General features: G+C 38.3%; 5 protein-coding genes across 6 annotated transcripts; 3 read left to right on the forward strand and 2 right to left on the reverse strand.

The window, feature by feature from the left end:
- Positions 1 to 1934: 1934 nt before the first annotated feature.
- Positions 1935 to 2864, forward strand: LOC119991481. Its single transcript, XM_038837828.1, has 2 exons — positions 1935 to 2255; positions 2490 to 2864. The coding sequence occupies exons 1-2, from the start codon at positions 1935 to 1937 to the stop codon at positions 2862 to 2864; spliced, it is 696 nt and encodes a 231-aa protein (XP_038693756.1).
- A 3567-nt stretch (positions 2865 to 6431) lies between these two features.
- Positions 6432 to 8818, forward strand: LOC119990691 (mitochondrial uncoupling protein 3). Its single transcript, XM_038836747.1, has 2 exons — positions 6432 to 6930; positions 7958 to 8818. Exons 1-2 carry the CDS (start codon positions 6565 to 6567, stop codon positions 8498 to 8500), a joined length of 909 nt encoding a protein of 302 aa, XP_038692675.1. The 5' UTR covers positions 6432 to 6564; the 3' UTR covers positions 8501 to 8818.
- Positions 8819 to 8959: 141 nt separating this feature from the next.
- Positions 8960 to 10959, reverse strand: LOC119991482. Its single transcript, XM_038837829.1, is given in 3 exon segments — positions 8960 to 10592; positions 10594 to 10791; positions 10855 to 10959. Coding segments are annotated over 3 exon segments (540 nt in total). The 3' UTR covers positions 8960 to 10355.
- Positions 10960 to 11508: 549 nt separating this feature from the next.
- On the forward strand, positions 11509 to 15449 carry LOC119990709 (peptidyl-prolyl cis-trans isomerase NIMA-interacting 4). Of its 2 annotated transcripts, none has more exons than XM_038836776.1 (5): positions 11509 to 11653; positions 12673 to 12825; positions 14126 to 14235; positions 14558 to 14700; positions 15196 to 15449. In XM_038836776.1, exons 2-5 carry the CDS (start codon positions 12684 to 12686, stop codon positions 15236 to 15238), a joined length of 438 nt encoding a protein of 145 aa, XP_038692704.1. In that variant the 5' UTR covers positions 11509 to 11653; positions 12673 to 12683; the 3' UTR covers positions 15239 to 15449. The 2 variants fall into 2 exon arrangements, with proteins under 2 accessions (XP_038692704.1, XP_038692703.1); XM_038836775.1 differs by having other exon boundaries at positions 11535 to 11672.
- Positions 15450 to 16510: 1061 nt separating this feature from the next.
- On the reverse strand, positions 16511 to 19473 carry LOC119991917 (galactoside 2-alpha-L-fucosyltransferase-like). Its single transcript, XM_038838458.1, has 2 exons — positions 19021 to 19473; positions 16511 to 18316 (listed from the first exon to the last, which is right to left on the reverse strand). The coding sequence occupies exons 1-2, from the start codon at positions 19289 to 19291 to the stop codon at positions 16857 to 16859; spliced, it is 1731 nt and encodes a 576-aa protein (XP_038694386.1). The 5' UTR covers positions 19292 to 19473; the 3' UTR covers positions 16511 to 16856.
- Between the last annotated feature and the right edge of the window lie 1258 nt (positions 19474 to 20731).

The raw sequence follows: 20731 nt of genomic DNA on the forward strand, positions 1-20731 counted from the left end.
AAAATATCAATGTGTAATTATGCATTGGAATAATGTAATTATTCACTTCGAATATAGCTTTGAACGTCAAGGGAAAGAGGAGAGCACTCCAACCAGCTCTAAGGCAAAAACAACACAAACACCAAAAATAAATAAACTCATAACGTGAAAGATCCCAAACACCAAAACCACAACATGGAAGACCCAACACAAACAAACCCACAACATCGAAGATCCCGTGCCGCGGGCACAGTAGCTGAAGCCACCCTCTTCCCTTGCTTTAAAAGGTCTCACCTTTATAAATCTTCAAGACCACCACCAACCTCCATTAGTGCTTCTCCATGGCTTTCTCATTACCATCTAAAAGTGGTGCCGTTAGAGCAATATATTGTAAACTGTGTAAGTATGACCACAATAATGTAATTAGAAATTATCAATGTGTATTACGCATTGGAATATTGTAATTATTCAATGTTCTTTTGTAATATTTCAAATTAGATGAAGTGTAATTACAAACTGAAATAATGTAATAGACATATTATTAGAAGTATAATAAAGAATGTAATTAGCACCAACCTCAATGTAATCACAACTAGTAGCAATGTAATTGCAAACATTTACAGTTGTATTGTACCATCATACACTATTAGCACAAAACACATCAAACCAGCTAATCTACTACTTGTTAATCATCTGCACAACTTCGAACAATCTCAAACCTCACATCAAATACCACTTTTACTTACAATATCATTTGGATTACTTTTTTCCAACAAATAATAGTCCTCATTTTTTCTAGGAATACACAAATCTAAAAACTACAAAAACATTACATAAACACATATCCATGGATTCTATACCCTCTATGGTTGGAAACCGATCGAATTGCCATCGGGAATGGAATATTGGTTGACTCTCATCACCCATACAACCTTCCGTCTGATAAAATGGGTATTAGCTTCTCTCATCTTCTCACCCAGCACTCTCAAATGGGTTTGTGAAAGACGAAAGAGAGAGTGAGAGAAAGAAAGAGAAAGGTAGAGTCTGAAATGGGTTGGGCACCTCTTTAGTTTTGGTTTAATTTTTTTGAAATTCAAATGGGTTTGGTTATGTATAGTTAGTGCTATCATATAAAATTAGGACAATAAAATTGTATTGTTAGAGCAATTGCAATGGTTTGCCATTGCTTGGGACAACAAAACACATTGGTACATGTGCATATATGATGTGGCAAGGCATGAATAAGTTTTCTCTACAATGGTTAAAGTCTAATGGCTTCACTTGTGCCATTTCTTGGAGGGAAAATTATGAAAACAATGGTTAATACTATTTAAATATAAGAAATGAAACACATGTGCATAGTTGAATTGTTCAATTATTTATGCAAGACAAACAACATCCAGACCTATGCTATTGTACAAGGAAAGGTGGACAGTTCACGGGATTCAAGTCCATGCATACACCCTTATATATATATGTATACACATATATGTTCATCATCTGCCCAATTTGTTTTACAAACAAAAATATCTGATTAACTTCCCTTCATTCAAGAAATGGAGGACAACTCCTCTAGGAGACGATGGAGGCTAGCCCAGCGGAGACGCAGGAATCGGGACGTCGATGAAATTGATGAAGGATTGGCAGTCTTGCATGCACATGTGCTTCAAGATCATCAACATATTAGCGAGATGCTCCCCGCACTTGTGGCTGCTGCATCAATTCAACCAAGGTCACGCATCACAATCCATAGAAACTGAGAAACATCTCATGAAGATCTTTTGCGTGATTACTTTGCACCTGATTGCACTTATCCACCACATTTCTTTAGGCGAAGATTTCGTATGCCCCGTAAGTTATTTCTCAGAATCGAAGCTGATCTAGCAAGCAATGACACATATTTTCACCGTCGACCTGATTGCACGAGCCGACTTGGTTTTTCAGCCAAACAAAAAATGACAGCAGCCCTTCGGTTATTGGCATACGGTGGTCCAGTGGATAGATTGGATGAATTCATAAAGATTGGAGAGTCCACTGCAAAAGAAGCATTGTTAAAATTTTGCAAGAACATTATTCAACTTTACATGGAGCAGTATCTAAGAACACCAAATATGTATGACACTCAACGACTTATGAACGAAAATGCACAATATGGTTTCCCGGGAATGTTGGGCTCCCTCGATTGCATGCACTGGGAATGGCGCGGTTGCCCCGTGGGATGGCAAGGGCAATTCACAGGACACGTGGGTACACCTACGTTGATTTTAGAAGCTGTGGCATCTTATGACTTATGGATTTGACATGCTTTTTTCGGTATGGCTGGATCACATAACGATCTCACTGTTCTATGTCATTCACATATTTTTAATCAATTCATCCGAGGTTGCACGCCCAACGTGCAATTTATCGTCAACGGCCATGTTCATCATACCCCGTACTATCTAACCAATGGAATATACCCACAATATGCGACACTGATGCAATCTATTTCGCACCCGCATACTGCATAGGAGAAAGTCTTTGCGAGAGCACAAGAAAGTGTTCGTAAGGATGTCGAACGTGCTTTTGGTGTCTTACAGGCAAGGTGGGGCATCACCCAAGGACCAGTTACGTTCTACGACACAGCAGATCTCAGAAGAATTATGATGACATGCATTATTCTTCATAATATGATAATTGAGGACGAGAGGCACATTGACATTGATCCATGGGTACCTCCCCTCGATGACGATGTGTCCCCGATCGAGCAGATCATATCCCCTACTGTTCTAGCACACTACATTCATATGCGCATGGAACAAATACGCGACCAACAAAGTAATGCAGAGTTGCGAAGAGATTTAATGGCTCACATATGGCAAATGTATGGTGACATTGACGTATAATGACCCATCAATTAGTGAATCCTACATAAGAGGATTGTAATATAATTTTCTATAAGGTTGTCCAAAGTTTGCATCCCAATTTCTTGTAATATACCTCATCCACTATTAGAAGTAATGTGCAAATGTATTTAAACTGTCATCGCTCAAAAGGTGTTTAAACAGAGAAAGTTAATTGTAGTCGACTGGATAGCTCCATCATGTATGCGGCATGGAGGAAAAATGAATCCAATGTAATAATATAGTGGTACGCTGCAATCTTATACATGGCTCATGGACCATACAGGACCTCTAATTCAATCCAAATGAAACTGCAATATTATAAATAAAATAAATAGATATCCATCATTGATAAGAAATCCCAAACATAACATTCAGAAGTCCATCTAACTTGTGATATTAGCAAACAGCAGGTACAGAAAACCAACTTCAACAGTGAAGTACCCATCCACTTGATCAGCAAGCATTCCCGAATCAACCACTTGATAAATCCAGCCAATCTTTATCGCTGAACCTACAGGAAATTTTATTTTTAATAAAGCTTGTGCGTAATATTAGACAAAATCATAGCAGACTTGTACCATCATGTTTGCAAACTATGTGCCTCCTACGTGCAACGTCTGATGTAGTAGCTAACTTTCCACGCCAACCAGCAACAGGCGAAGGACTCATTGGCTCGATCGCATCCACTTGTCGAAGTTCTTACGATACACGATTATGAAAAAAAAGAGAAAAAAAATGAAAGACTTGCACAATATCGAAATCACATATTATTTATTATATGGTAATTTGTACCTTTAAGTTGAGATTCCAGATCTTGAACAAGCTGTTTAAGTTGTTCATACTCCTTGAGCTCATCAGAATTTATGGGATTAGATTGATTTAATCCTCGAAGTTGTCGTCGTGTATTGATTAGCATTGAACTCATGGTTGCCCTGTTTTTATAAATCATGGACTTCTTAGCAACCATAGATAATAACCTATCCTCATCATATTTCTCCCTCTCTTTAGCATCCTAACGTCGGTCCTCTTCCTCTTTTTTAAGCCTATGCTCTTCCATGCTTCTCATATAGCTGCTTCAGTTATGGTGGTGGTTCTCCATCATCCCCTTAAATTCAGCATTGATACTATCACTCACAGAACCAGAAGAGTCAGTCTTTCCACCCCTCTTCCATAGCCGAGCACTCTTAGCAGATTTGGAGCCAATCGGTCTTTCAATTACATTAGCATCATTGCCATTGGATGCTTGGAAAGGAGAATCCTCATCATTTATAGCAGTGCCGTGAGGTATACTCACTGGTGTCTCAGACAGGGGGGTTTGATTTACAATCAAACCAGACGAACCCCCTGCTTAACTCCAAAATCATTCATCGCCATAGGATCTTCACATGAAGCATTCTTCTTCATACCTAGTTCATGACCAGCCTTACTATCTGCGCTATACATCTGCCATTTGTAGCAATCCTGGAGAATCAACCAACAGTGCTCATACTTGAAGTTTTGCTTATATGTACGTAGGAACAGTGATCTTGTGGACCGCTCCTAAAAATTTCATATAATAAAATGAGTGCATCAAATCAAATGCAGGACATCACATTCAGAAGGTACATTATAGCATTGAGTAACATAGAAATTACAACAAATCCATAACATATATAGCATTGACTAACATATATATTTGAAAAATCCAGCACGTAACATAAACAATGTATATCATAGCATTGAGTAAAATAGGAAAAAAAATATCCAGCACATCACATTAACAATCTATATTATATTATGGAGTAACAAAAGGAATACAAAAAAGCATCACATAACAAGAACACTTTAGATAAAGTTATTGAAACTGTCAACACCCTAAATAAGAAAACCATTACCTGATCTTGTATGGTGAACCCACTAGGTTTGAACTCCATGCTTTGTTTCCATATGGCTGTCCATTTTGTAACCCAAGGGTGAAAGAAACCCCATCTACTTTCACAAGCCTGCTCATTTCCAGACCTATCCCCATCTCTTCTGCTCACAAAATCCTCCCAAACTCTCAACCAGAATGAAACCTTGTCTTGACTTGTCCCAACAGTTGGGTCAATACTAATCTTGACCCAAGATGTGCACAAATCAGTATCCTACTCCATCTTCCAGTTAGGAGGTCACGGAGTTCTTTCATCATTCTGAGTCCTACTTTTTTTGTGCGTTTCGATATCCCTGATACAGTTTGCACTGAAGGTGTGGAGTGGACTTGAGAAGGAAATGTAGTGGGCTGATATTGAGTACTAATTGGGGTAGGTGTTGATGAGGATAGTGCTACAATCGGAGGATTTAGATAATGTTGTGGATTGTGTAGCAAGGTATGCACCATTGCTGGATTGCTAGCAAAAACCCTTGGGTCTATGCTCGATTGTACCATTTGGAAAATGGAATTCCAAATTGGGGTTGGGTCTAGTGCTGGGTGGTTTGGAGGAGTTTGAGAGTTGGAATCGTTATTGTTGTTCATCTTAAATTAAGATAAGAATACCTGAAGATATGGGGTGAGAAAAAATGACAAAAAGTGGAACCAAATTTGATGTAGAGTTACAGAAAGTGAACATAAAAGGGTGATGAGATTACTTGGCAAGGCAACGAAAATGGTAGAGCTGAGTACAGTCACAGAAATAAAAAGCTCCACATATCCAGCTCCAATGAAACAGATCTTCAACACTTTGATTTTATAATATAACCTGATAAATAGACAAATATATACATAGTAAAAAAAAGTAGATAAATTAAATGATTTCAAGATTTAATAAAAGAAAACAATTTGTTTACAAAGGGACTCGAAATTCACAGAATCTTCTTAATGAGATGAACAAAATATGGTTATGGATTTAAGCAAGATATTTGTGATTTGAACTAAAATGATACAGATGTATCTCTACTTCTTCCTTATTCAGTTATATCTAAAAATGTTAAGAAGATCACATACCCACAATATTGGAAGCCAAATTATCAATAGATCTAGCATTTCCACCACATGCAAAGATAAGTCGCAAAGTTTGCATACAATCACACACAAATACACAATTGACATTACTAGAACGATGATCCAATATCATCCTAGATAGATTCACGATCTAACATCAATGAATTCGAAATTCAATAAAGCAAATCACAGATCGTGAATCAAAAGCGCACGAATGAAGCCTGATGACCAGATTCAAGCATATGTACAACTTCAAGAGGGAAAAAGACAAGAAAGAAACCTGGTGAAAGAATGAAGACAACAAAACCCACAGCATGGAAGCGCCGCGTGTTGTGGTTGAAGATCCAGAGAATATGTAAAAACCCTAATAGAAGCGAGTCCGTCTATTGAGTGACCGGAATGGTGGACGACGGTTGTTCGATCGGAGATCGCAGAGCAGTCGTACAAGGATATCGGTGGCGTCGATCACGATTAACTTCTCTCTCGCGTTTTACCTTTACGATGGAGGAGAAGTAGTTGGTGTGGACCAGGATACACATAAAGCAGGCCAGCATGGGGGCATGCCAAACACTCTTCCCCCATGCTTGGCCCATGAAATTCAAGCCAACAAAATGATATTGTTGGAGAGTCAAATGGATCCATGGCCAACAAATTCCTAACATCTATGATCCATGGGCCAATAAAATGGTATTGTTGGAAGTGCTCTAATTAATGCGCAAAAGAAATTAGCTGGACTCGGATCCCATGATGACAGAAAGCGACAGCCTCGGACGCACAAAGATCCTGCTGACATCGCTTTCGGCCACGATCGCTGAGACCGCCACCTTCCCTATAGACTTGACGAAGACGAGGCTCCAGCTCCACGGCGAGTCACTCTCTTCGACGCGCCCCACCAATGCTGTCCGAGTTGTCTCGGAAATTCTCCGACAACAGGGTCCTATTGGCCTCTACAAGGGCCTCTCTCCTGCAATTCTCAGACACCTCTTCTACACTCCCATCAGAATCATTGCCTACGAGAATCTGAGAAATTTGGTTGTTGCAGATGGCGTTGGTTCTCCATCTCTCCCTACCAAAGCTCTCATCGGAGGAATATCAGGTGTCATTGCTCAGGTTAGAGTTAATTACTTATTAATAGGAGACATTAACTAATTTTAGGAAGAGTGTTTGGTTCGCGTTTAGAAGGATCAGTAAATGTTACCGTAGTTGTTATTGGCCTGGATTTTATTGAAAATTGGGTATATATTAGATCTAGACAGCTAAATTAATTTCATCGTAATTAGAAACAAAATATTTTCTTCGAACGGATTATGTGGCTGTAGTTGTAATTGTTCTGGAGAATTGGGTATGTTAGATGTAGAGAGCTAAGTTAATTTCATTGAATGAGAATGTACTTCTGTATCTTCCTCGAAAAGAAACTAAAATTTGTTCTCTGAACGGATTATACAGCTACTTGTTTCTTTTCTCCTTTTTCATGTTTTTTCTAAGTAAACAATAATTGGGAGACTTGCTGTTGACAAGTGAGGAACAAAAATTGTCCGCATGTTAGGATTATCTGCTACACACTGGCCATAGGACATTCTGATTAATTTTAGGCTTGTATACAAACGCAAATAAATTTGTTCTTTCACCTTGCTGGATGCATAAAATGAGTTTGTAACATCTACATTGCATCCTTGCAACTCTACCATTGGGCAACATATTCATTTGTAAAGCTAAACAACTTCCGTGCACAAGACTCCGCAAACATGATGTACGCGTAATATGTGGAGAGACTATTTTTAGGAATTGAATCTGTAACCTATATTGCACACTTGAAACTGGAAACGTAATCAATTTTAATTTTTGTAGCTTCCCAAAGAATTTAAAATCTTGCCCAAGAACTGACTGGAGAAATGAATACTTCAGTATTGCATCATTGGGTCCTGTAACATTTGTAAATTTACCCAAAAAATTCTCTAGATATAATATGTACTGCCCCAATGGGTGCTTAAATATGTATGCTACAACTTTCTTGATCAGGTCGATCTAGTAGGCGAGTGGTTTTATTGATGCACGATGTTTAGTGGCTGCTTTTGTTTGTTGAAGTTTGTACGAGTTTTGAAACTAATGTACTCTTTTTTAACCATTCGTGCTACAGGTAGTGGCGAGCCCTGCTGATCTAGTTAAGGTGCGGATGCAAGCAGATGGCCGTATGATGAACCAAGGTCTGCAACCCAGGTATTCTGGAATACTAGATGCTTTAAACAAGATTGTTTGCGCAGAAGGCTTTGGGGGGCTATGGAAAGGAGTTATCCCAAATGTCCAGAGAGCATTTTTGGTGAACATGGGAGAATTAGCTTGCTACGACCATGCGAAACAAATTGTTATCCAAAATCGAATTGCTGATGATAACATCTTTGCCCATACATTAGCCTCCACCATGTCTGGTCTTTCAGCTACCTCATTGAGTTGTCCAGCTGATGTGGTTAAGACAAGAATGATGAATCAGGCAACAAAAGAGAGGAGTGAGATTATGTATAAGAATTCTTATGACTGCTTGGTGAAGACCGTTAAAATAGAAGGATTAGGAGCGCTATGGAAGGGGTTTTTTCCTACATGGGCAAGGCTTGGTCCCTGGCAGTTTGTATTCTGGGTCTCCTATGAGAAGTTTCGGCAAGTTGCAGGGCTCTCTTCCTTCTGATGAAATTCTCACCGACCACAGAATTGAAATTCTCATGGACCAAAAAATCAAAACCATCTGAAGTTGTTCCTCGGTGAAGGCCACTGCAATTTTTTTCAGTGAATGCGATTATATTCGGTTATGCCGTTTTTCTTAATAAATGAAAGTATTTTTCAATAGGAGCTTCTATCTCCTGTGAAAAATTATCATCATGGATCTGTCCATGTTAATATCTCTTCCATTCTCCCTGGGTATTCTGCTTCAAATCTGGTAAGCCTCTCAATTGCAAGTGTTACTCTTTCATTTGCTAATATATTTTTCTATTTTCTTGTGTGGATAGTTGGGTTGTCTTTTATTTTCTTGGAATCTACATGTTGAGTGGTATTGGATGGACTTTGTTCTTGGTATGCAGGTGATCAGATGGAGATTTTAATTGGGTTTTATGTTGAAATAGTTGTTTTTGTTGGTGGTGGGGAACTAATTTGAGGTTAAATGCGATGCTCTCTATTTGCTTTACGCATTGGAGATTGGCCATAATATTGTGTGATGATTTTGAATTATGGGGGCTCTGCCCTTTTTGAATGATCCATTTTTATTTTAACAATCTGAAAACTGTCTTGGTGACCTGCATATTTGCATGGGTCTTCCAATATTATTTGAGCTACATTTGGACTACCATATTTGCACTAGTTACGGATGTTATATGTAGTTTTGTGAAAATCAGATCTTCACACCACGGGATCAATAAGATCGTCATAATGAGGCTCTTCCTAATGTCTCTTGGGCTATATTCTGAATTCTTCTTTTCTTCAATTAGTGTTGTGTACACCAGTATATTTGTTGTGGAAAAAAAAATTTAAAGCTTAGAAGCCTCTTTAGCAAATGATCTTTTTTTTTAAAGATCTTCAGCGATTTTCATTGTATGATATCTTACATGGTTATATTCCAAAAAATAAATAAAATTTTCTGAATGATGCAAGAGTGGAACTGCGGAAGTGCTTTTCTCGAAAAATATTGGAGCCTTGGAGGACAGATGTTGAAGATGTGTAATAATAGTTAGTAATCAGTAAATGGATTACACTGGGAGGTTGAAATTACTATATATGTCTTTCTACCGCTGGGGAGTTAGTTACATGTTTGAATATTTAGGAGCTGGATAGAAAACTGCGACTCACTTTATTATTTCACATTGGGAAGAAAATGTTGCCCGGAAATTAAGTACTGAAAGTCTATAATAAAATAGAAGTGTCATTTTTCATTAGTTTTTTAGTTAAATTTGTTTTCTATGCTGAAGTAGGATTTGGGACATATTTCAGTTTTATATTTTTAAAAATGAGCAAGGTTGATAAGAAAATTGTGCGCAGCCAAGCTGTTCAATGATTTCTTTATTTATTCGTTGTCGTGATTGATTATATTGTATCCATGCTCATATGTGGTTGGTGACGGTGATTTGGATTTTAAGATTCATTGCTGTTGGATCTATCTGGGGTGGAAGACTGCTTTCTGTTCTATGAGAGTTTATTCAGAACATGTGGTTTGAGTGAAGATAAAACAAAGCTTGGCAACCAAGATTTTGAAGTGGAACCTATTGATATAAATGAATATGGTGGCTTTTATATAATTCTGAGTTTTAAGTGTATGATTCTTTAACCTTCAGGTGGAAGTCGAGCGAGCATAAGCACAAAGCACTGGAACACATGCTAGTTTTCAACGATTTTATGTGTTGGAAATTATCGTTCATGAGATGTTATGGTTTTGATATTTGGGGCCTTATGTTTGTTATAAGTACACTTTTTACACTAATGAATGTTAAAAGAATAGCTACAGAGTTACTTCGCTTGTGCTTATTTTGATTTATTGTTGAAGTGGTTTGTAGTCATGGTGGGATTACAATGGTTAGGAAAGTCATATGGTTTACCTTATCTGTCACTTGGGAATCTCTACTGTCATCTGCAGCAACACCTTCATATCCCATCAAATGCTTGCCATCTTTACTGTCCCTCACCATATATGCATCTGTTGCGCCAAATGCGTCGAAGCCACGGCTTCTGCATGCTCCTATTATCTTCCCCAACTTCAACCGCTTAATTCCATCTCTAGACCTCACAATCCCCAATCCCAAAATGACCGTTCACTGCATTGAAAGAGTGACAGTACATCCTCAAATCACCATTGCCATGGTAGACAGCTTGTGGATTGGCAATAAACGAAGAATCACATTCCCTTTCAGACGCAACATCAAGCAATGCTCCATCCTGACTAATTGCCAAACCAGGCAATGACCAGTAGATCCTTCCGTTTCCTGCATCCTTCTATTTCACTTCATAAACAAACAAAGTATTGGGGATTTTCCAATTTGAACTTCACAGATCTACATTCTCAGAAGTGCAACTAGTGCTGTGAAGCAAATAGAAAGTACTTAATGCTCTAACTTTAGAGGATCGACCAGAAAGAATTTGCGGCACAAAAGGGGAGCACATTGTCATTGAGCTTGGTGGTTGAAGGCACCTTTGGCATTACAGTGATAGTTGAAAGTGGTCTAGTGCAAGGAGGAAGGGATGGCTGTTATTGTTGAAGCCAGCGCTATAACCTCCATGAATAGACGAAAGTACTCTACCCGTGTGTGGGGTGGGTGTGTAAACCTCCTCAAACTAAATTATCAATTTTGCTTCTGTTTTTTTTTCAACTTCAAAAACTGAAAGTGTAAATGAGAATTGTATTCTATTTACAATTTTCTTTTCTGCTAATAGAGCCCGTTTGGTTTACCATATATTGCAATGTTAATGGTTATCGGACTGCGTTACTTTGTTTGGTACCCTACCGCAATGAAAGGTCTTTATAAAAAAAAACATGTAGTAATCAGAATACCTATACAAAACTCGAATTACTGCAGTGATCTAGTCTAAGACCCTAATGTCTACTACAAATGGAACTAATCAAACCGTTTAGCTGGGCTGTTTTGAGTGAAAAGTCCAATCCAGGCCGCTATACAAAAAGCCCAATTTAGAGACCGGCCCAATATCGCTTAGAAGGGTAACCTCGTCAATTCGCAAAACCGTTTGTGTGAATGAATATAAAATATAAAAATATCGCAGCGTGTTAGAATTGGATGGAACTCAACTCAGTCCAGCAAGTCGCCGGAAACTCTCATCGCGAAGTCTTCTGTCGATCGTGGTAAAACCTGTGCAGACAAGTACACGCTCTTACTATTACTATGCTTTCTCTGTGTTTTGTTTCTGATTGAATTGTCACATATCGTATTTATTGTGATTCACCGGTGCCCTAACTGGGATCACTGTACGATGCTCGTCGATCACTTTGATTGCTTTAGCTTCTAAATTTAATTCAACGTTGCTAATATATATATATATATATATATATATATATATATGTAGTAGTAGTTGGGGGGCTACAGCCAAGTGTAGCCCCCTGGTACCGACTACCGCCCCTGACGTTGCAGTTTCATCCTCCAATGATGATGTTGATTATGGATTTTTTTCTGTCAATTAACGTTGTGATTATTGTCATTTATATATGTTGATTGTAGTTGTTTGGGCGCGGTTTTCTATGTTATCAGTATAGTTGTTGTTGAATGGGAGTCTGTTTTGGCATCTTCTCTCGGTGAAAGAATGAGTTAAAGGGTGGTAAATTGTCTGTGTGCCTTGCCTTGAATGACCATTGATACTATCGGAGAAACATTAGGAGGGCCAGAACTTCTATTTCAAAAATTGGTTCATACTTATCACATAAGCTTGTGAAAATTTTCCATTGCCTTTCTTTTTTAACCAAAAAAAAAAAACATTTTTGGGATGAAGAGAAGAGAAAAACTCTCCGAAGGTAGTTTGAAATTGGAAAATGCAATTAACTTTCTTACAAGTCGGGAACTTTATAGGATGAAAAAGAAAAAGTCAGTACGCTTGTGGTTTTCGCTTGATGATTGTTTGGGTTTTCACATGATTACTTATTCTCTTCTGAAATTACTTTCTGTGCTCAAGATTTTGTGTTTGCTAATTATTTGGCCACATGAGAAAAGTTGCTTTCTAGTAATGCTATATTTCCTTCCAATCACTTTTTTTGAAACACCTTACATTGAAGTGTAATGGTCTGATGTTAAGAATTTTGATGCAGTTTTGTTGGCCAGTGCCACTATAATGATTTGTTTCGAATGTTCCTTTCGTGATTTAACGTCCTAGGTTATTATCTAATGGGGAAGGACTCAAAAGCAAAGGACTCTGGAAAAGGCATGGGAAAGCAATCAGGAGGTGGAAGTGAAGAAAGTGCTACAAAGGGGAAAGGGAAATCTGGCAAGGCTTCAGACGGACTTGGCACTTGCACCTATGTCAAAGGTCTTTGTTTGTTCTCGACTTCTCACTGTCTGTTTTTTTTAACAATACCATTTAGATGTTTATTCCTCTATTAGCATTTGGTAGATATAAGTTTAATTTTGAAGCCTGGGTATTCCGGGCTATTGTTCTAGCTGCTGCTGAGGAAGATTGAGTTATTGCCTTTTCGAAAGAAATTTAAGGAAGCCTTCCTTTGGAGGGATCCACATTGAAGCTGAAGGATAGGTAGCTCCATGTTTTAGATACCATGCTTGAGAGTGTTCCCTCTGAATCCTTTTGATCTGGTGAATTATAACTTATAAGACACATGCAATTCTGATAATGCCATATAAGATCCATGGAGAAGATTACAAGGAGTAGAAAATCATTGACCTTTACGTAGTCTATTTGATTCCTCCCAATTTAAACACCTGCCAAGTTTTGCCAAGTATTTCTAAACAAAGCTCTCAATCTTTCTCGTATGTTCAATTTCCATAGCCACTTCCAATATGCAAAGGATAAACGAGGAGAAAGAGTCAAATTCTCCTTATCTGTGATGAGAGACCAATATGCTGATTTGACCATGTATTGGCCCGATGAGGATAGCCCCCAAACTTCGCGGTCTGGATTGTCAGAATGAAATTTTCAAAATTTTTGGGCATGTAGTAGAGTAAAAAATCTGTGGTATAATATAGCATTCTATGTTTTGGGTTGATCATTCATTATATCTGAGACCAACATATGCACATCCAAATCTAGAGAGCATGCTTTTGGTTTTGGGGTAAATCATTTTGCCTTCGAACCTGGTTATCAAACCAAACTTTGGTAGAGTTTCCATTCACTATTTGGTTGCACCTGCCTCTCATTAACATATCACAAGCTCTGGATAGCCCTTTCCAAAACAGAGTCACTTTGTTTAGTTTCAGCGGAGACAAAATCAAAGTGCCTGTTTGTGATATATTTTATTTAGAACCGAATTCTGCAAAGAGAATGAAGGGTATTCACCGGACAAGCTTGTTATATGTTGGAGAATATACCCATTATTAGTTATTATTACTTATCAATTTATGTGTCTTCTACTAATTGGCTCGCTAAATACTCCAATAAAAAGCTTGATTGATAATCGTGAATAAGTTAGATGAATACTCCTGAACAAAATGAGCTGTACTTGAAGTCTTGACACCAAATTTTAAGCTCATTTAAAGCCTAGCTTGGCTTGTCTGCATGCAGCCCAAATATCATATGCTTCTATTGTGCATACTTCAGCAAAAAATTAATGTTTGATCTTTGTGCTTATTACTTTTGGTTTCCAATTCTGTTTCAGCAAGGCATATATTGTGTGAGAAGCAAGGAAAAGTCAATGAAGCATATAAGAAGTTACAGGACGGTTGGCTAAGTAATGGAGATAAAGTTCCTCCGGCTGAGTTTGCAAAGGTAAAATCCTAAATCTCTGTACATTAAGTCTTCAGGCCCCGGACATTTTTAGGACAAACTCAGTCTGAGAAAATTTCCTAGCCTTATTTAGTATATTCTTACAGTTTTTGTTTACTCGTTGTCGAAATATTACCTGCGGGAAGCTGAGTAGGAGCTCTCTGTTTGCTATAATTAACCTATCATGCCCATAACATTTTGAACACTGCATTAACTATTGAGATCTTGGCACTTTGGATAGTGTACTTATTTGTCTAGTTCTTACTTGACACCTCTCTCCTTAAAGAAATAATGAGAGTGTTTTTTTTTTTTTTGGAATTTTCAGTTGGCTGCAGAATACTCAGAGTGCCCATCAGGCAAAAAAGGTGGTGACCTTGGATGGTTCCCTCGAGGAAAGATGGCAGGCCCATTTCAGGATGTTGCTTTCAACACTCCAGTGGGAGTTACCAGTGCTCCATTCAAATCAACGTATGTATTCGCACATTCTATATTTTTATTTTGTGCTACTGTTGGAATCTGACGTTGACTGTGGCTGTTGTGTTTTGTCTAGTAGGGTCTAGATATATTAACTGTTCATTGAAGAGATTGATAACGAAAGGCAAAACTTGGATTGATGGATGTGCATTTCATCTTTAGATATACTTTGATGGCATATGAGTGGGAAAATTTTGACATGCCAGTATTGTGAGAAACTGGAAATAAGGATGACATCTAATGAAAAAAATATTATTGTCACATCAGAACAATCCGATCCTTATCTGGAGATGGATTGGTTGAACAAACAACCTTAGGGTAAAGTTATTAATTAATTCCATATTTATATTAAAATCTCCATGACATAATATAGTTTCTGGATCTTGTTTTTAGAACACTGATCAGTTTAGCCTTGAGATAAACTATAATTGTACTACTGATTGCTGCTTATGCTACTTTCTTAGTAATTCAAGTACTACTGCTATGCAGGCATGGCTATCACATAATCTTGTCTGAGGGGAGAAAGAATTGACGAAACCCACTTTTTCAGATGGCGAAATCTGATAAAAAGAACAATGGCTGCTGCTGCTGCTGCTGCTGCTTAGTTTTATACCATCCTTTGATGGTGAACCTAATATGTTTGGTCCTTGAATCAACAGATTTATAAGCAGGGTTGACATTTGGAAGCTTTATTTTGAATTGTTTTCCAGTTTAGTACATGGATAAGCTTATATTCCTACTCCCTTCTCCTGGTCCATGCTCTCAATGCAGGTACACCGTCATCTCACAATTGGCAACACGTATTTAACATCTTACAATTGAATTAGCCTCTGGACCCTATCGGAGAAGCACGGCTCGCTCAAAGTCCAGAGTCCCCCATACCTAAATCCTCCGGATACAAGGGCAGGCTCATAGTAGTAGAATTGTGAAAGCATTAATACCATATCTCCGAATTCTTAAAACTCTCTAGTCTTGTGCCCTTTAGGGCTTGCTTGGATTGATATTTTTGAGAGTTAAGGAGGGTGAAGTAATTGCACCTTGCTTGGATTGGAAAAGTGTTGGTTAAGTGGGGTGAAGGAGGGGGGAAATTCCCACTCACTCAACTCTCCAATTTCACATTTTGTGGCCTCCTAATTTGAGGGGTTTGTGAGGTGAGAAAAACTTGTTTATTATTTCTTAAATCATCCATAAAATTTTTTCGTTCTTTCACATCTCTCATCTCTCAACTCTCACTAACCCACATTTTATCCAAGTAAGGGTAAGTAAAAGTAATCCCCTATCATAACTCCTCTCACTTAACTCTCACTTCATTAACTCTATTCTATATTTTCCAAATTCAAGAAAAGCCTAATGGGACTTTTGGTTGCTAATTCAATGAGTGTGAGTGTGAGTGTGAGTGTGAGTGTGAATCGAGCTTGAGGCGAGTGTGAGGTACTGAAGTGAGTGTGAGATGAACATTATCATGTTTGGTTTGAAATGAAAAGTGAGCATTCTTGTACATAAAAATAAGAATATATTAATTTAATGATTGATATTACTTCTTTATAAGGAGTATAATAGTCTTTTGAGTATTGAACTCATTCTCCTTTGTGGAGATTAGTTAATCTCACCATTTTAGTGAGCTATACTACTATCTATAAGGAGGGAATGAGTTTGAGATTCCACCCTCCCAAACTAACCAAACGAGGGAATGAGTGATTCTCACTCTCGGCTTACCTCATTCTCCCCTCAAAATGTCAATCAAATGCCCCGTAAGAGCCTTAAATAACAACACAATACCTGTAAGCAAATGTATATGAAAAGATAAGCCACTAAAGCCAACATTTTATACATCTGAGTGTAATTGTATCAAGAATTATTTGGAAATAAGCTGCACACTACTTTAAATACAAGGCAAAGATAGCATTGTGCATGGAGTTGTGTAATGTAAACTCTAACCACCTTGATAGGTGATTCTAAATCTCTGTTAGGAAAGAAGCCTCTTAGTTCGAGCAAACGAAGAAATGTAACAGTAACTAGAATTTAATACCAATTACACAACTTCCAGCGGATTCTAATCACATTCCATCTCAACAAATGAAATTCAAACTACAGAATAAACTATGTGGGAGACTTCATCACCAAAATTTGTACCAGTGGCTGCTATAAGCCTATAACCCATCATGACCATCAACCACCTTGAGACCCCAGCTCATATCCTCGCAATGTCTCACATGAGGAACAACTGCACCTGTATCAATGCCTGTCTTAGCCTTGCAGTCATAAAACGGCGGGGCATGAAAACAAGGCTCCATGGACATGGCCCGGCGACAAGGTGGATCAGGGGTAGTGTCATTTTCAGGCTTGTAAAGGATCCATGGCCTGAGACCTCCAAGACCTTGAGCTACATAGCCAAAGGTCGACCATGAACTCGTGACTAACACGTCAGTTAAACTGAGGAGATACATTTCTGCCCATGCCTTTCTGTTGTGCACCTGCTTTTCTGTTTGTTGAAATCCTTCATGACTAGGCTGATAAACCCCAACCACCTCCCCAGTAACAGTTGGGTGTTCCCAATACATATCTTTTAAATTCTCCGAGTATCCTGAACTTAAAGATGTCAGCAGAACAGCTTTCAATCTCGGATTGTTCAATGGTGTGACAGTAGAATCCTTCAAATCCACTTCAGGCAGTAATTTCTCTCGTAGAGTACAAGCTAGAATTTGATCCATCACATGCTTAAAAGGACCAGGTCTTGAATCAAAAACTCTTACTTGAATGCCTATCCTTTCATCCGCTTTAGCCATGTAAGAATGGTAGTATCTAGTAATGAGCGCCCACACTGGATTTGAGGGGAGGAAAAGATAGCGGCCCAAGTGATGGAAAACAGTTCCTTTCTCAGGGAAAAGTTTGCTCAATTCTTGCTCAAAAGATGGAACCAAGAATAGAGATGGGACAAAATAGTTGTCTGTTTTCATAATCAACCAAGGTACTTTTCCAAAGAGATTTTGATCGTCCTCACAGAAGAACAATTTATCATGATGCTCATAATCATGAGCTAGATGAAGGTATAGATATGATGGTACTGAATCAGTTGAAGTGTTTATGAGGTGGTTTTTTAGCATGTTCCCATAACACTGAGGAGATTTCATGTCAAAACTATTGAATTGATCAGAGAGGGGAAAATCCAGGGGCAGTAACCATGAGTTCCCCGGAAATGGCTCACAGAAGAGGTCAGCCATGTCCTTTCCTCGATCAACAAGGAGTACACGATCTGTAAGGAGAGCATAAAGATACGCAGAAGCCAAAGTAAGTATCCGGTTTCCTAATCCACTAAAAGATATCCAAACAAGATATCTACATTCGGTAGAGTGAATGGTGTGGCCAGACTTGAATCGTTCCAGAGCATTGATATAGGATTGAGTATTTGGTCCGCAGCGTTTATGGAGATCTTCATAACTCCTGAGTTTGGAAACAAGATACCCTGAAGGCTTATAAGGAGAAGTTTTGCGATATAAAAAGGACTGATATCTGCTAAAGCAAGAAACTTCATCGAACCCAGCAGCTAGAAGTCCATCAAGCAATTTCTCCTTATCAATGTCAGTCGGTTGAGAAGAATGATCTTCTGAACCTATTAAGTTTGAAAAACGAAATGGTTACACACGGCAAGCAAAATGATAATTGTAACCAAAGCTCTGAGCTGAAATCCTAAAAATCTTTAAGTAAGCATCTTCCATGACTATGGGGGTAACTATTTTGACAAAACTAAATGCATATTTTATACTTTCAAAACCCCACAATTACATTATTGAATAGATCAAAACAGATTCACCATTTTGAAGCAATAACAGTCTAGAAAGCAAAATGAAAATGTGATTGGAAACAGTTTTAACTAAAGAAGGCATAACTCAGGAGGAAATACAGCCCACAATTTGGTTACTATTCATATTTTGGCCACAAATGCCACATTGTTGCCTCTCCTAGCAACAAGTAATCTTCAACCCTCAGAGTCAAAGAATTTATTCATCAATGGCAAATTCTATCCAAAACCAACTTACAATAGAACACAATAAAGTGAATTAAAACACCACTACTAAAAAGAGCAAAATAATTAAGAAAGAAGCATTAGGTTCCTCACACTTTCGTTTAAGGAATTTCCCTGCATCAAGTATTGGTTTCAGACTCTCAGTGAAGTTTATTATTTAATTACTGATGCATCCATGAGAACAATGCACTGCAAGTTCAAACCCAAAAAGCTATTCCCAGATTGACAGACTCTAGCATCATTAATAACTAAACTATTCAAGGCTGAGAGTTTTGAGAAACTTATCTCACCTAGACCAACTGGTGTAGCATTTTGGTGTGCACTGTCATCCAGAACTCTAGCATCTGCAAATCCCGTCGTTCGATCGGACGGTTGGTGTCGGAAGATTATGAAGAAAAGTACCAAAACCGGCAAGGTCATCAAACAAGCGGCCAAGATCTTAGTGAGCCTCATCGAACTGGATGATTCGTATCTCTTAAGTGGAAATTGAGGATTTTGGCTCAGCAGTCGATCTGAGTTCTGTGTCGGTGACAATCTCCTCCGGAAAGAAATCAGATCCATAAAAATCTTTTATGTAAGAATCGCCGGCTTTCACTTCATTTCAATATTTTGTTTGTTTCCTGCAAAATACCATATGGACACGAGAGGCTCTGTTTTCTTCAAAGAGAAGTGGAGGGAGGACTGGTTTCTCTTCGGAGTACAGCTTGACCAGTTGCCCTTTTCACACCATTGTTGTTTCTCGATTGCAAAAATATTTTGATTTATAGTTTTAAAAAATCCACAATATATTAGCAAAAAGAGTATTTGTAGTGTCTCTACAGTATCATTAACACAATCATTTTTAACTTTGATCACCTAAATAAAAAATTAAATGAATTCTTATATACATGTTTAAACTAGGGTTGGGCATGGGTCGGTAATATTGATCATTATTGGTCAACCGACCCATTACCGATAAGCAACCGATAAGCGACCCACGAGTGTCTGACCGATAATGACAACCGACCCATGCATATGTGGATTGGTTGTTGGTTCTTAAAATAACCAACCAACTATTAAATGAAATTAGTATTAAATATACTACATTACTAAAAGAAAAGGAAATTTAAACAGGTGTGTTTCATGTTGACTGGACTTAGACCATTGTAGAGTAATACAAATCCCATCAATAGAATTAAACAAGATGTAAGTAAGTCCAACAATGAAAGACAATATAAGCCGAAGACCAAGACAATCAAGAGCCCTATTGTATTAGGGCATTCTAGAATTTACACAATTCTTCACAGAGAGAAGAAGGCAGGTGATTATCTTCCATGGAAGCTTCAGAGAAGCTCATCATCTTATCATCTTATAGTCTCCAACAACAACCCCTCGAGCTCTTATCATGGGAAATCACTGAAATTGTCACCGGCATAGAAAATGGAGGCGCCAAGAAACAAAACCACAAAACCCTCATCTTGTCCCATCCCCAAAACCCATCTGCACAAAAGCTCCTCAATCTCCATGACCTTTTGTTTCTCTCACTCTCACTCTCTCTCTCTCTCTCCCAATCTCACTCTGAGCTTTCCTGAGTTAGGGATTTGGGATTTTGTTTCTACTGTGATTGGTGTGGGTATTGGGTCTTATTCTTTTCACGAGAAATCGGTTGTGCTTGGTTTCAATTTCTTTGGTTTGAGCTTGGATTAAGGATTTTGTTTCTTTATTGGGATTGCAACAGAGTCGAGGATTACAAGTGTCAAGTCTGAACGTAATGACAAAAGTCGGTTGTATAGGTAATCCGATCCATTAAGCAACCGACAAAATCGGTTGCCAACCATTATCCGACCCATAAAGGTCGAGTCGGTAATGGTTTTGAATTTTTGGCAAAGTCGGTTGGTCGGGTCTAGCCGATAACCAACCGACCCGACTCATGTCCAACCCTAGTTTAAACCAAAAGTGACATCCACTCTCAAGACATCTCTCTCAAAAAGACCTCTCAACTCTCTTCTCCAAAAACGATAG

Source organism: Tripterygium wilfordii, chromosome 22, assembly GCF_013401445.1.
Source record: "Tripterygium wilfordii isolate XIE 37 chromosome 22, ASM1340144v1, whole genome shotgun sequence".
In the NCBI taxonomy this organism is placed as follows: domain Eukaryota; kingdom Viridiplantae; phylum Streptophyta; class Magnoliopsida; order Celastrales; family Celastraceae; genus Tripterygium; species Tripterygium wilfordii.

Bases quoted from the DNA above. Each gene is read 5' to 3' on its own strand.
- LOC119990709 (XM_038836776.1), top strand. From the start codon at position 12,684: ATGGGGAAGGACTCAAAAGCAAAGGACTCTGGAAAAGGCATGGGAAAG. The intron at 14,236-14,557 runs GTAAAATCCTAA...TGGAATTTTCAG, and splicing joins CTCCGGCTGAGTTTGCAAAG to TTGGCTGCAGAATACTCAGA. The intron at 14,701-15,195 runs GTATGTATTCGC...ACTGCTATGCAG, and splicing joins AGTGCTCCATTCAAATCAAC to GCATGGCTATCACATAATCT.
- LOC119990691 (XM_038836747.1), top strand. From the start codon at position 6,565: ATGATGACAGAAAGCGACAGCCTCGGACGCACAAAGATCCTGCTGACA. The intron at 6,931-7,957 runs GTTAGAGTTAAT...TTCGTGCTACAG, and splicing joins TATCAGGTGTCATTGCTCAG to GTAGTGGCGAGCCCTGCTGA.
- LOC119991917 (XM_038838458.1), bottom strand. From the start codon at position 19,291: ATGGATCTGATTTCTTTCCGGAGGAGATTGTCACCGACACAGAACTCA. The intron at 18,317-19,020 runs GTGAGATAAGTT...CAAACTTAATAG, and splicing joins TGCTACACCAGTTGGTCTAG to GTTCAGAAGATCATTCTTCT.
- LOC119991481 (XM_038837828.1), top strand. From the start codon at position 1,935: ATGACAGCAGCCCTTCGGTTATTGGCATACGGTGGTCCAGTGGATAGA. The intron at 2,256-2,489 runs GCATCTTATGAC...CATACTGCATAG, and splicing joins CGTTGATTTTAGAAGCTGTG to GAGAAAGTCTTTGCGAGAGC.